Here is a 13,799-nt window from a genome sequence, read left to right as displayed (position 1 = left end):
ACATCAGACATGTTGGATTTTTCAGGGTTTTTTGCGTGATTGCAGACAGTGTCTTTCCTTTCGTATCCTTTCTAGCCAGCTTGGGCCCCATTATTTGCTCAGTCTATTTTCTGCCTGCGTTTGTGTTTTATCTTGTCTCACCGACGATATATGTTTGGGGGCTATCTATTCCTTTGGGGTCTACTCCAGGGCAGTTTAGATTTCACCTTTCTTGCTTTAGGCTTTGCTAGCTCTCCGGCTGTGCCAAGGCATCAAGGGTATCATAGGTACGCTCCACGGCTGCTGTTAGTTGTGTTGTTAGGACTAGGGATCTGCAATCCGCTAAGTGACCAACCTTTCTGGTTTTCTGGTGGCCTAGCCTATTCCTGCCATCCTCCTCGGTGACCTGTTCATAACAGGTAGGCTAAAGAATTAGGCTTTTCTCAATTGTCTCCCCAATAATTAGGTCACATCAGTCACGTCGTAGTTTTCTACTTACGGGAAAAAAAATAAAAACGAATAAAATGGCCCGTCAGTTTTATAGTGCAGAGGAGGCTTATGCACTTTTATGTTCTGACAGTGAAGAAAGTGCAGTGTCAGATGGCGATGAGGATGGCGAGGGCTTTATTAGCAGCCACAGTGATAGCTCAGAAATGAGCAGTGATTCTGGTCCATCCTCACACACAAGGACCAGTACAACAAGAAGGACAAATAGCGCTTCTGGAGAAATGTCACCAACTCAGGGAACAATGCCCAGTACTAGCGTTGTCCCTAGTGCTCGCGAATTGGCGCACACCAATGTCCAAGGGGCTTTGCCTCTTGATGTAGCATTTCTCAGAAGGGAGGCTTCGGATTCGGCTACTCCATTCATCCCTAATTTTAATGCCACTCCTGGTATAAATGTGGAGGTGGAAAATTTTGGACCAATTAATTTTTTTAATTTGTTTATGACAGATAGCTTGCAAGAGCATATTGTCCTACAAATTTATATGCGTCCAAATTCATCAGCCAGAATCCACGATCCTATTATGCTAGGTCAAATTTATGGTACCAACTAATATCCTAGAAATTAAAACATTTTTAGGACTTACATTCGCTATGGGGCTTGTTAAAAAACGATCATTCAGTCCTATTTGTCCAACCGCCCTGTTCAAGCCACCCCTATGTTTTCTGCCATTCTTCCTAGGACCCGTTATGAAATGCTCATGAGATTTTGGCATTTTAACGTCAATAGTCAATGCCTGCCCAGAGATGTCCCAGAACATGACAGACTATTCAAAATCAGACCCATCATCGAATACTTGACAGAAAAGTTCTTATAGCTCTACACCCCAACAGAAAACATTTCCATTGATGAGTCCCTTGTAAAATTCAAAGGAAGACTGCACCTCAAGCAATTTATTCCTTCTAAGAGGGCAAGGTTCGGAATAAAGCTCTATAAAATGTGCGAGAGTTCAACCGGATACACATCAGCATTTCACATTTATGAGGGGAAAGACAGCCAACTAAACCCACCAGGATGCCCTACTTATCTGGGGACATCTGGAAAAATGGTTTTGATTACCAGGAAAAGATCACTGAAAACCTTGTTTTTGAAAATGTTGTCCCTGCCAATCCTTTAGAATCTGATGTCAGAAGACTCACTGAGCGACATTTTATTGCACTCATCTCAGTAACTGAAACAAGAAAGAACACCCAGAGAAGATGTTGTGTATGTTCCAAGAGACGAATGAGGCATGATACTTGCTATTACCCACAATGCCCATCATTGCCAGCCTTATGCCTCCATGACAGCTTTCAATATAGTACACTATAGGAACAAAAAAGCACAAATAGGGTCTTATCTGGGTTAATAATAAATATAAAAGAAATCCACTCACCTATTGCAGGAGAGATCAGGCATGTATGATTAGTAGTCAGCTGCTGCACATCTAAAAGGTCAAACAAGTGACCGCTGATATATCAATTCTTATGGAACTAATTTATGGACTTCCATGCACTGCTTGACAAAATACAGGAGGTGGCTCTTTTACTTAAAAATGCCTGAGAGGGGTGACAGGTTCCTTTTAACATTTTCCGGGGGTAGGTCTCCAGAGACACAAATTGGGCACAATATATTGGGCACTACAATGACATTTTTGCAATTTTTGCTCTGAAACTTCTTCTAAGAGTTTCTGGAAATCATCCATGTAGTGAAAATGGTCACTATATCCATAGATGAATTCCCAGAGGGGTGTCATTTCCAAAAAGGATCACTTCAGGGGAAATTCTGGTGTTCTGGCACTTAGAGGCTCTCCAAAGGGCAACAACAGCAGAATCCCCCCTGAAGTGACCCCATTTTGGAAATGACACCCCTCTGGGAATTGGAAATGACACCCTTCCTCGAATTTATCTATGTTATGAATGGGTCACCGAGGAGGAAAGCGCAAAAGGCTATGCCACCAGAACACCAGAAAGGTTGGTCACTCAGCGGATTGCAGACCCCTGATCTTAACAACACAACTAGCAGTAGCCGTGGAGCGTTCCTACGATGCCCTAGACGCCTCGTCACAGCCGGAGGACTAACTAAGCCTAAAGACAGAAAGGTGAAATCTAAACTGCCCCAGAGCAGATCCCCAAAGGAATAGACAGCCCCCAAACATATATTGTCGGGGAGACAAGATGAGACACAGACAGAAAATAGACTGATCAAATGATGGGGCCCACACTGACTAGATAGGATAGGACAGAAAAGGCACTGTCTGCAATCACGCAAAAACCCTACAAATTCCAACATGACTGAAGCACAAAAATACTGAGGTTAGCACAACCTCGCCCCCACTAAATCAGCACTCAGGTGTGAAATGGAGGCTAGCAACAGGCTAATACAGCAGGTGACTGAGCAAACAAACACAAGATACAAAAATACAGGGCAGGAGCCAGAAGCCCCAGGGGGAGCCAGCTGACTCCTGACAGCAAGGCAAAATCAGATGCAAAGGATTTAGCAAATGACACTTAGCTGGAAAATGCAGGATCAGGCAGGAGACAGATATCCTCACTATGCACAGACAGGAGTATCCCCGGCAGCCACTGAGAGAAGTCTGCTCGCTTATGTACTCCCAGTCTCTACCCCCACTTCTCCAATCATCCTCTGCAGCTGTTGGATTAACATCAAATTGACCAGCTCCACTACCAGCAGTATCCACCAGAGGGAGCCCTGCCTCAAAAGTAAGATTAAGAGAGTTCACAACACATCTATGTACACCCATAGTTTTACCTATGTTGACCATATACTTATCTACCTATTTTCCAATGTAAAATCTGGGCTTAAAACAACATTTTAGCGGTAAAAATGTACCATATTTTTCGGACTATAAGACGCACTTTTTCCCAAAAATTTTTTAGAGTCGGAATATACTTACAAATGCTGCGGCGCATCGCAGCAATGGAGCTGTGGGGACTCCGGCTTTGACAAAATGGTGGCGGAGGCCCCTCGCAGCACAGAGCACTGCCGCCCCAGCACAGAGCATTGCCGCCGCACCAGCACAGAGCGCTGCCGCCGCACCAGCCTTGACCACCGAACGTCTGTGACCACTCATGCACCTTTGCTGATCCCTCCCAGTAAGCTGAATTCAGACTCTCCAAACGCGACATGGCAACCGCTAATTATTCCAGCAAAGTTTACATTCAAAAAGTCAAATGGTGCGCTTTCCCTTCTGAGCTCTGCCGTGCGCACACACAGTAGATTTCCCCCAAATATGGGGTATCAGCATGCTCAGGAGAAATTTCAAAACAAAACGTATCATCCATTTTCTCCTGTTACCCTTGCAAAAGTAAAAAAAAAATTAGGTCTACATGAAAATTTTTGTGAAAGAAAAGTAAATGTTTATTTTTTCCTTACACATTCCAATCATTCCTGTGAAGCACCTGAAGGGTTAAGAAACTTCTTGAATGTGATTTTGAGTACCTTTAGGGGTGCAGTTTTTACAATGGTGTCACTTTTGGGTATTTCCTGTCATACTGACCCCCCCAAACTCACTTCAAAGGTGAGGTGGTCCCTAAAAAAAATGGTTTTGTAAATTTTGTTGTAAAAATGAGAAATCGCTGTTTAGCTTTTAACCCTTATAACTTCCTAAGGAAAAAAAATTTGTTTCCAAAATTGTGCTGATATATATATATATATATATATATATATATATATAGTTGATATAGATGCTACTGTGCAGGCGCCGCCATCGCCGGTGACATTTTGCTGGATGTAATTTTTTTTATAAGCCCAACAATAGCCACAATATTATAGGCATGTACATATTTTAATTGTCTCCCATTGTAAGATCTTTTTATATCTCTGTAAACAGTGCCTACTTTTTGGAGTAAATATAAAATTTATTAGTTCCGTCTCCTTGTTCTGTGACGAATTCACGTGCCTATAAGCTAATTACGCTACTATTTGGGTTGGCTTCGGAACCCCTGCATTAATTTTAAATATTAATATAGAGAATCAGAAGTTGGTGGCAGCGGTGTGTTTTGGCTAGGTGGGTAGAGCTGGTAGTGACTGAGCGGGTTTTATAGGCAGATTGTGTAGCTGCGGCCAAAGCATTTATAATTCCCTCACTGCAAGTGGACCTAATAGCCATTGCACAACAAGTAGCCCGTCCGGCAACTTCCTAGGTGCAGTTTTCTGACTGACCTGAAGGTAAGGGGGGGGGGGGCGCCTGCGAGCTCCAAAGTGGAACTGGAAAGTGGGATATACATAAATCTCGGCAGTTCGTGACATATTGTGGCAGCAGTGGGATATCTACAATAAACCCCTGCGGTAAATTGTTGGGGCAAGACAAGCTTGCTGCTTTCATCACATTGTTGACAGCAGTGGGATAACTAAGATAAGCCCCCCTGCACATGTGATAGCCGTGTGCGGTCAAAGGTCACACCACTGTCCCCTCCAACCTCCCTTATCTCTGCCGAGGAATTTGGCACACACTTCAAAAATAAGATCTACCAAACAAGCCAAGTCTTCATCATTCAACCAACACAACCCCTTTGTATACCAGACCACTGCCCAAACCCCATAACCTCCCTCTCCAACATCGCTGAAGGGGAGCTTAATTGTCTCTTCTCCAAATCGCACCTCACAACCTGTGCACTCGACCACATCCCATCCCCTCCCCAACTTCAACACCACACTTATCTCATCCCTAACCCACCTCTTCAACCTATCACTAACGTCTGGTACCTTCCCTTCTGCTTTCAAACATGCCACAATCACGCCTATCCTTTAAAAGCCAACCCTCGACCCAACCGCAATGTCCAGCTATCGTCCAATATCACTGCTCCCATTTGCTTCCAAACTCCAGGAGCAGCACGTCCACGCTGAACTTTCTTCCCATCTATCATCTAACTTGCTCTTTGACAATCTACAATCTTTATTTATGCCCCCATCACTCCACTGAGACAGCCCTGACCAAAATTACTAACAACCTAATTACAGCAAAATTAAATGGACAATACTCTCTACTCCTGCTTCTAGACCTGTCTTCTGCATTCGACACAGTTGACCACTGCCTCCTACTACATATCCTCTCCTCCTTTGGCATCAAAGATATCGCCCTATCCTGGATCTCCTCATACCTTTCCAACCGCACATTCAGCGTCTCCCACTCCCACACTACCTTCCTCATCCCACCCTCTCTCTCTGTTGGAGTCCCCCAAGCCTCTGTTCTAGGACCCCTACTCTTCTTAATCTATACACTTGGCCTGGGGCAACTCAAAGTCCCACAGATTCCAGTACCACCTTTATGCCGATGACACTCAGATCTACCTCTCTGAGTGGGTACATTTTGGGTACAACATTTTGGCCCAGATGTCACCTCTCTGCTGTACAGAATCCCGGAGTGTCTATCAGCCATATCCTCCTCCATCTCCTCTCGCTTCCTCAAGCTCAATGTGGACAAATCTGAAGTCTTCTTTCCTCCATCTCACAGATCTTCCTTACCTGACCTATCACGATTAATGACATCACGCTTTCCCCAGTAACAGAAGTCTGCTGCCTCGGAGTAACCTTTGACTCTGCCCTGTGCTTCAAACCTCACATCCAAGCTCTTTCTACCTCCTCTTGCCTCCAGCTCAAAAATATTTCAAGAACCCGTCCTTTCCTCAACCTACTAAAATACTTGTGCATGACCTCATCTCCCGCCTCGACTACGGCAGAATTCTTTTCTGTGGTCTCCCTGCTAACACCCTCGCACCTCTCCAGTCCATCCTTAACTCTGCTGCCCGACTAATTAATCTCTCTCCTCGCTACTCCTCCACTTCTCCCCTCTGCAAATCTCTTCACTGGCTCCCACTCCCTCAGCGTATCCAGTTCAAATTACTAATACTGACCTACAAGGCCATCTATAACCTGTCTCCCCCATATGCCTCTGAACTAATCTCCCGATACCTTCCCTCACGTAATCTCTGGTCCTCCCAAGACCTCCTCACCTCCACAATTATTCGCTCCTCACCCAACTGCCTCCAAGACTTCTCCCGAACTGCCCCAATTCTCTAGAATTCTTTGCCCCAACAAGTCCAAATATCAACCACATTTGGATCCTTCAGACGGAACCTGAAAACCCACCTCTTCAAGAAAGCCTACAGCCTGCAATGACCCCGCTACCTCCTTCTCTCTCACCACTACCGGGGATATCACCTCAACCAACACCGGAACTGCTACGACCCACCAACCTACTGTCTCCTTACCCACCATCCTGTAGCATGTAAGCCCTAAAGGGCAGGGTGCTCTCTCCCCTCTATCAATCTGTGATTGTTAGCTTGTTTACTGTGACATCTGCAATTTGTATGTAACCCCCTCTCATGTACAGCACCATGGAATCAATGGTGCTATATAAATAATAAAAAAAAATGTAATCAGAGCACCACATAAAGCCCCGCCCAGAGCATGAGAATCTCATTAACTGAAAACTACAAATACAGATTACACAACAGTAAACCAGAGTTGCATTCATTTATGGTGGCTCATTGGAGCTACTATGAATCCTGAGCAGAAGATTAGAGATAGTTTTGCTCCCCATTTCAGGAGAGATTGTGCAGTAATCTGAATTCCTTAGGATCAAAAACAATGTAATTGGTTGTAAGTTCTATAGAAAAGGGCTTTCAATGCCCAAAGTCATTTGAACAGTTTTGGGTGGAGGAGAATGTTGTGGTCTAGAGGCAAAATGGTGATCATGGTAATACGGCCGGACTACACCACCGATGAAGCAGCCAAAGCCAGTGACTGAGAGGAATCTGTGACTTCTCTGGATTCAGTGGTTACTACTCACCATTCATCACCCCTCACATATGTCTCTGTAGTATTAATATGGGTCAGATCTTCACCCTGAAACAAATATTGTAAAAGTCACCGACAGATGGAGAAGTCCCATCTATGATCAGCTCTAATCCTGCCATCTCCACCGTTCTCATCACACAAGTATAAAACATATAATACTGGTGGATAAAACAAGACTGAGCATAAGACCTTCACAGCCGTCTACACATCATAGGGGAGATCTCCTGACACCTTCTCTCCATCTACCTGATGATCCTGAGGAGCACTGGGATCTTCTTGGTTACAGTCCTGTGGAAGAAGAGGATGGGGACATCTCTCTGGTGTTGTCCTCTTACTAGATAGATCTGGAGGAAACACATACAGGGACTGAATTCATTCTCTACATACAGATAATTATAGGCCGTGTGTATTTAGTCCTGTCTATTACCTGGAGATGTGAGGGGCTGGGGAACCTCCATTATGACGTCCTTGTACAGATCTCTGTGTCCTGCTAAATACTCCCACTCCTCCATGGAGAAATAGACAGCGACATCCTGACACCTTATAGGAACCTGACACATACAATGATACCGTCATCCCCCGATCCCTTCATAGTGTTACTGTATAATGTCCCTGCATTCCCAGCAGTGTCACCTCTCCAGTCAGCAGCTCCATCATCTTGTAGGTGAGTTCTAGGATCTTCTGGTCATTGATGTCCACATGGATCAGGGGGAGAGGTGGAGGCCCCGTGATTGGGCTCAGGGGTCTTTCACATCCCTCAGACACAGGGTCCTGACAGCGATCACTAGAGGTCTTCTTCACCACTGTGTAATCCTGGTTATGGAGAGACACATTAATAAATCTCACTCCAGACATTTCCAGAGTCCTCACCTCTCCAGTTCTGTCCATCTGTTATTCCCATAGATAAGAATGATGTAATGTGACGTCATCAGCATCTCTCACCTCTCCAGTGAGACGGAAGAGGATCTCTAGGGTGAGGTGTAGTATCCTCTCCGCCATCTTGTCTCTGTCCATATCCATCCTTGGTGGGTAAATCAGGAAAATTCTCTTTTGTAGAAGATCTTCACTGAGAGGATCCGATATTGTAGAGACCTGAATGAGAAGAAGATGATCCGATGTAACACCATAAGAATCCTGTGTAATAATACAATTACTGGAGATAATAAGGGAAACATATGAGGAGATTTATTATCTTACAGGGTTTAGTTTTCTTCCCTGACATCTACTAATAAAACCTATATATTTAGGCCACAGACAACAAGCAGTTTCCTCCTCGGAGTCGGCAGTTGAACACGTTCCTCATAGACTCATCTTCCATAACGCTAATTCTCGTCTCATTACCGACACTGGAATCGGCATTAGCAATACTGCAGGAGATATTCATTACACGCGACATGAGAAATAACTCCTTCATGATGAGGACAACATCTTCATCTTCTACTGCGGCTCTAGAAACAGATTTGGCCAGAGTCGGTCACTGACTCCATCCCCACCGGCCGTCTATATGAAGGTTTCCCGTCTTCCCCATACTGGAATCTTCTCTCACGTTAGATCTCAGCTCTGAGTCACACACAGAAGTTTGAGGCTTTTAGAAAAGATTTTTAGGTTCCACAATCACAACGGACAGAAATGATCTGATCCCAAAGTCTCCATGTACAGTGATTTATGGGGTTTATTTCTGGCCTTAGGCTTTCCTATATTACAAGAAAAACTCCAGAAAAAGCCGATATTAAAATGTTTCTACAGAAAATTGGCTCCAACAATTCTTGGCGCGCGTTCCACTTGCCGGATGTGGCGTTGGCGTGCGTTCCACTTGCCGGATGTGGCATTGGCGCGCGTTCCACTTGCCGGATGTGGCATTGGCGTGCGTTCCACTTGCCGGAGATACAAGGCTGTGGACCGTGCGCCATCAAGCCAACTTGGTTTCATATTCTACTTCTATGCGGTTCAAGAAACCGGAAGTTATTTTGGCGTGTGTTCCACGTACCGGAAACACTAGGTTGTGGAGCGCACGCCTCTACCTCATTGGACACAATTAGTAGCCCGCCTTCATTTGAGTGTGGTGGATTTTTTCCTTGCGGCTCACGCGCCTTTATAGCACACTGGCGTGCGTTTCAACCACCAGAAGTACCATGGTATGTTCTCCCCCTGCCTTTCTCTGGGGTAACACGCGTCTGTAAGACGTCCTAGTGATTGGAGACATAATGGCATGCACACCATATGTTCAGTGTTAACACCTGTGGGAATTCCTAATGGGAAGTGGTAATTAATTTCTCCTCATCTATGTAAAGTTAACCCTTTTTGTCCTGCCGTTCCTCACAGCTTCAGACAAGGAGTGGAGGGATCCATTCCTCTCTAGCTCAGCACTATGGCACCTCACCTCCTATCACAAGCAGAAGTCCCCTGATGACTCAGCTTGGAAGAAACGCGTTGGGCCCTTCCATGGGGGAATGCAGGGCTTGTTTAGCACAGGGGGAGCTGTGGACGGTCGGGGGGGGGAGTCTTGGGGATAGACTACTGTTAGCCCTTTGGGGTCTTGTAGGGCATTTTCTTCCCCTTTTCCTGTATGGATCATCCTGGACCCAGGATCTCCTTTTCCTCCCGCACCGGCTTCATGAATTGCTGAGCTTGTGCCTTTCCTTCCTTATTGCTCTGGCATATTTCGGGTGGTAACTCTATAACTGTCATCCAGATTCCAGTCATTCCTGTTATATGCAGCCAGAATCTGTCAGTCGTTATTTGCGGGGTTCTGTGGGATTCTCCCAGATCCACAAGGTGAGATTCTGGGACTTGCTGATTGCAGTTCAGCCATTTCAAGTGGGAATCATTCCTCCTGATCGGGCTGTGCTCCTCACGCCCCTTTATTTGTGACTTCACCCAAACATTTATATTCATTCACTCTGGGGGACACAAAATTGTATTTATTCTACTATCTAACTAAAGGTTATGTTTTATCTCCCGTCCACCACACGCCAGCTCCAGCTCCGCCCTCGTCCACCACACGCCGACTCCGCCTCCGCTCCCATCCACCACACGCCAGCTCCAGCTCCGCCCCCGTCCACCACACGCCGGCTCCGCCTCCGCTCCCGTCCACCACATGCCAGCTCCGCCTCCGCTCCCGTCCACCACACGCCAGCTCCGCCTCCGTTCCCGTCCACCACACGCCGGCTCCGCCTCCGCTCCCGTCCACCACACGCCGGCTCCGCCTCCGCTCCCGTCCACCACGCGCCAGCTCCGGCTCTGCTCCCGTCCACCACGCACCAGCTCCGGCTCTGCTCCCGTCCACCACGCGCCAGCTCCGGCTCTGCTCCCGTCCACCACACGCCAGCTCCGCCCCCGTCCACGCGCCAGCTCCAGCTCTGCTCCAATCCACCACGCGCCAGCTCCGCCTCCGCTTCCGTCCACCACGCGCCAGCTCCGCCTCCGCTCCCGTCCACCACGCACCAGCTCCGCCTCCGCTCCCGGCCACCATGCGCCAGCTCCGCCTACCACGCGCCAGCTCCGCTCCCGTCCACCACACGCCAGCTCCGCCTCCGCTCCCATCCACCACACGCCGGCTCCGGCTCTGCTCCCATCCACCACGCGCCGGCTCCGGCTCTGCTCCCGTCCACCACGCGCCGGCTCCAGCTATGCTCCCGTCCACCACGCGCCGGCTCCGGCTCTGCTCCCGTCCACCATGCGCCAGCTCCACCCCCGTCCACCACGCGCCAGCTCCGCCTACCACGCGCCATCTCCGCTCCCGTCCACCACACGCCAGCTCCGCCTCCGCTCCCGTCCACCACACGCCGGCTCCAGCTCCGCTCCCATCCACCACGCGCCGGCTCTGCTCCCGTCCACCACGCGCCGGCTACAGCTATGCTCCCGTCCACCACGCGCCGGCTCCGGCTCTGCTCCCGTCCACCATGCGCCGGCTCCGGCTCTGCTCCCGTCCACCATGCGCCAGCTCCACCCCCGTCCACCACGCGCCAGCTCCGGCTCTGCTCCCGTCCACCACACGCCAGCTCCGCCTCCGCTCCCGTCCACCATGCGCCAGCTCCGCCCCCGTACACCACGCGCCAGCTCCGGCTCTGCTCCCGTCCAACACGCGCCAGCTCTGCTCCCGTCCACCACGCGCCAGCTCCGCCCCCGTACACCACACGCCAGCTCCGGCTCTGCTCCCGTCCACCACACGCCAGCTCCGCCTCCGTCCACCACGCGCCAGCTCCAGCTCTGCTCCCGTCCACCACGCGCCAGCTCCGCCTCCGCTCCCGTCCACCACACGCCAGCTCCGCCTCCGCTCCCGTCCACCACACGCCAGCTCCGCCTCCGCTCCCGTCCACCACACGCCGGCTCTGCCTCCGCTCCCGTCCACCACGCTCCGGCTCCGCTCCCGTCCACCACGCGCCGGCTCCGCTCCCGTCCACCACGCGCCGGCTCCGGCTCTGCTCCGGTCCACCACGCGCCGGCTCCGTCCCCGTCCACCACGCGCCAGCTCCGGCTCTGCTCCCGTCCACCACGCGCCAGCTCCGGCTCTGCTCCCGTCCACCACGCCAGCTCCGGCTCTGCTCCCGTCCACCACACTCCAGCTCCGGCTCTGCTCCCGTCCACCACGCGCCAGCTCCGGCTCTGCTCCCGTCCACCACGCGCCAGCTCCGCCCCCGTCCACCACACTCCAGCTCCGGCTCTGCTCCCGTCCACCACGCGCCAGCTTTGGCTCCGCCCCCGTCCACCACACGCCAGCTCCGCCCCCGTCCACCACGCGCCAGCTCCGCCCCGTCCACCACACTCCAGCTCTGATCCCGTCCACCATGCGCCAGCTCTGCTCCCATCCACCACGCGCCAGCTCCGGCTCCGCTCCCGTCCACCACGCGCCAGCTCCGCTCCCGTCCACCACGCGCCAGCTCCGGCTCTGCTCCCGTCCACCACACGCCAGCTCCGGCTCTGCTCCCGTCCACCACACGCCAGCTCCACCTCCGCTCCCGTCCACCACGCGCCAGCTCCGCCTCCGCTTCCATCCACCACACGCCAGCTCCGCCTCCGCTTCCATCCACCACACGCCAGCTCCGGCTCTGCTCCCGTCCACCACGCGCCAGCTCCGCCCCCGTCCACCACACTCCAGCTCCGGCTCTGCTCCCGTCCACCACGCGCCAGCTTTGGCTCCGCCCCGTCCACCACACGCCAGCTCCGCCCCCGTCCACCACGCGCCAGCTCCGCCCCGTCCACCACACTCCAGCTCTGCTCCCGTCCACCACGCGCCAGCTCTGCTCCCGTCCACCACGCACCAGCTCCGGCTCCGCTCCCGTCCACCACGCGCCAGCTCCGCCTCCGCTCCCGTCCACCACGCGCCAGCTCCGCCTCCGCTTCCATCCACCACACGCCAGCTCCGGCTCTGCTCCCGTCCACCACGCGCCGGCTCCGGCTCTGCTCCCGTCCACCACGCGCCAGCTCCGGCTCTGCTCCCGTCCACCACGCGCCAGCTCCGACTCTGCTCCCGTCCACCACGCGCCAGCTCCGGCTCTGCTCCCGTCCACCACGCGCCAGCTCCGCCCCGTCCATCACACTCCAGCTCCGGCTCTGCTCCCATCCACCACGCGACAGCTCCGGCTCCGCCCCGTCCACCACGCGCCAGCTCCGCCCCCATCCACCATGCGCCAGCTCCGCCCCGTCCACCACACTCCAGCTCCGGCTCTGCTCCCGTCCACCACACACCAGCTCCGCCTCCGCTCCCGTCCACCACGCGCCACCTCCGCCTCCGCTTCCATCCACCACACGCCAGCTCCGGCTCCGCTCCCGTCCACCACACGCCGGCTCCGGCTCTGCTCCCATCCACCACGCGCCAGCTCCGGCTCTGCTCCCGTCCACCACGCGCCAGCTCCGACTGCTCCCGTCCACCACACACCAGCTCCGGCTCTGCTCCCATCCACCACGCGCCAGCTCCGCCCCGTCCACCATGCGCCAGCTCCGCCCCGTCCACCACACTCCAGCTCCGGCTCTGCTCCCGTCCACCACGCGCCAGCTCTGCTCCCGTCCACCACACGCCAGCTCCGGCTCCGCTCCCGTCCACCACGTGCCAGCTCCGGCTCCGCTCCAGTCCACCACACGCCAGCTCCGCCAGCTCCGGCTCTGCTCCCGTCCACCACGCACCAGCTCCGGCTCTGCTCCCATCCACCACGCGCCTGCTCCGGCTCTGCTCCCGTCCACCACGCGCCAGCTCCGCCCCCGTCCACCACGCACCAGCTCCGCCCCCGTCCACCACGCGCCAGCTCCGGCTCTGCTCCCGTCCACCACACGCCAGCTCTGCCCCCGTCCACCACGCGCCAGCTCCGGCTCTGCTCCCGTCCACCACACGCCAGCTCCGGCTCTGCTTCCGTCCACCACGCGCCAGCTCCGCCTCCGCTTCCGTCCACCACACGCCAGCTCCGGCTCCGCTCCCGTCCACCACACGCCGGCTCCGGCTCTGCTCCCGTCCACCACGCGCCAGCTCCGGCTCTGCTCCCGTCCACCACGCGCCAGCTCCGGCTCTGCTCCCGTCCAC

General features: G+C 52.6%; 2 protein-coding genes and 1 long non-coding RNA gene across 5 annotated transcripts in view; 1 reads left to right on the top strand and 2 right to left on the bottom strand.

Annotated features, from left to right (window-relative positions):
• Positions 1-13,799, top strand: part of LOC141082268 (oocyte zinc finger protein XlCOF8.4-like) — a 112,418-nt gene that overhangs the window by 56,566 nt on the left and 42,053 nt on the right. The gene's annotated exons all lie outside the window — the stretch shown is intronic.
• On the bottom strand, positions 7,561-8,094 carry LOC141082218 (uncharacterized). Its single transcript, XR_012230466.1, has 3 exons — positions 7,919-8,094; positions 7,713-7,836; positions 7,561-7,629 (listed from the first exon to the last, which is right to left on the bottom strand). It is a non-coding gene; the product is annotated as an uncharacterized lncRNA (long non-coding RNA).
• Positions 8,260-12,893, bottom strand: LOC141082265 (uncharacterized). 3 transcript variants are annotated; one of them, XR_012230481.1, is made up of 3 exons: positions 11,007-12,893; positions 9,666-10,185; positions 8,262-8,377 (listed from the first exon to the last, which is right to left on the bottom strand). XR_012230481.1 is itself a non-coding variant. In XM_073566204.1 (2 exons), exons 1-2 carry the CDS (start codon positions 12,818-12,820, stop codon positions 8,320-8,322), a joined length of 1,872 nt encoding a protein of 623 aa, XP_073422305.1. In that variant the 5' UTR covers positions 12,821-12,893; the 3' UTR covers positions 8,260-8,319. The 3 variants fall into 3 exon arrangements, 2 of the variants coding, with proteins under 2 accessions (XP_073422305.1, XP_073422306.1); XM_073566204.1 differs by lacking the exon at positions 9,666-10,185 and having other exon boundaries at positions 8,260-8,377; XM_073566205.1 differs by lacking the exon at positions 8,262-8,377 and having other exon boundaries at positions 8,384-10,185.

The sequence above is a fragment of the Dendrobates tinctorius genome, unplaced genomic scaffold, assembly GCF_039654945.1.
Source record: "Dendrobates tinctorius isolate UK_male_01 unplaced genomic scaffold, ASM3965494v1 ptg000017l, whole genome shotgun sequence".
NCBI lineage: Eukaryota > Metazoa > Chordata > Amphibia > Anura > Dendrobatidae > Dendrobates > Dendrobates tinctorius.
Note: the sequence above shows the minus strand (reverse complement) of the source record. Positions and strands in the feature narration are given on the sequence as shown.

What these genes read in the sequence shown, in the direction of transcription:
- LOC141082265 (XM_073566204.1), bottom strand. Translation starts at nt 12,820, where the DNA reads ATGGACGGGGCGGAGCTGGCGCGTGGTGGACGGGAGCAGAGCCGGAGC. An exon ending in GGGAGCGGAGATGGCGCGTG is followed by an intron (nt 8,378 to 11,006) that starts GTAGGCGGAGCT and finishes CTTCTCATTCAG; the next exon opens with GTCTCTACAATATCGGATCC.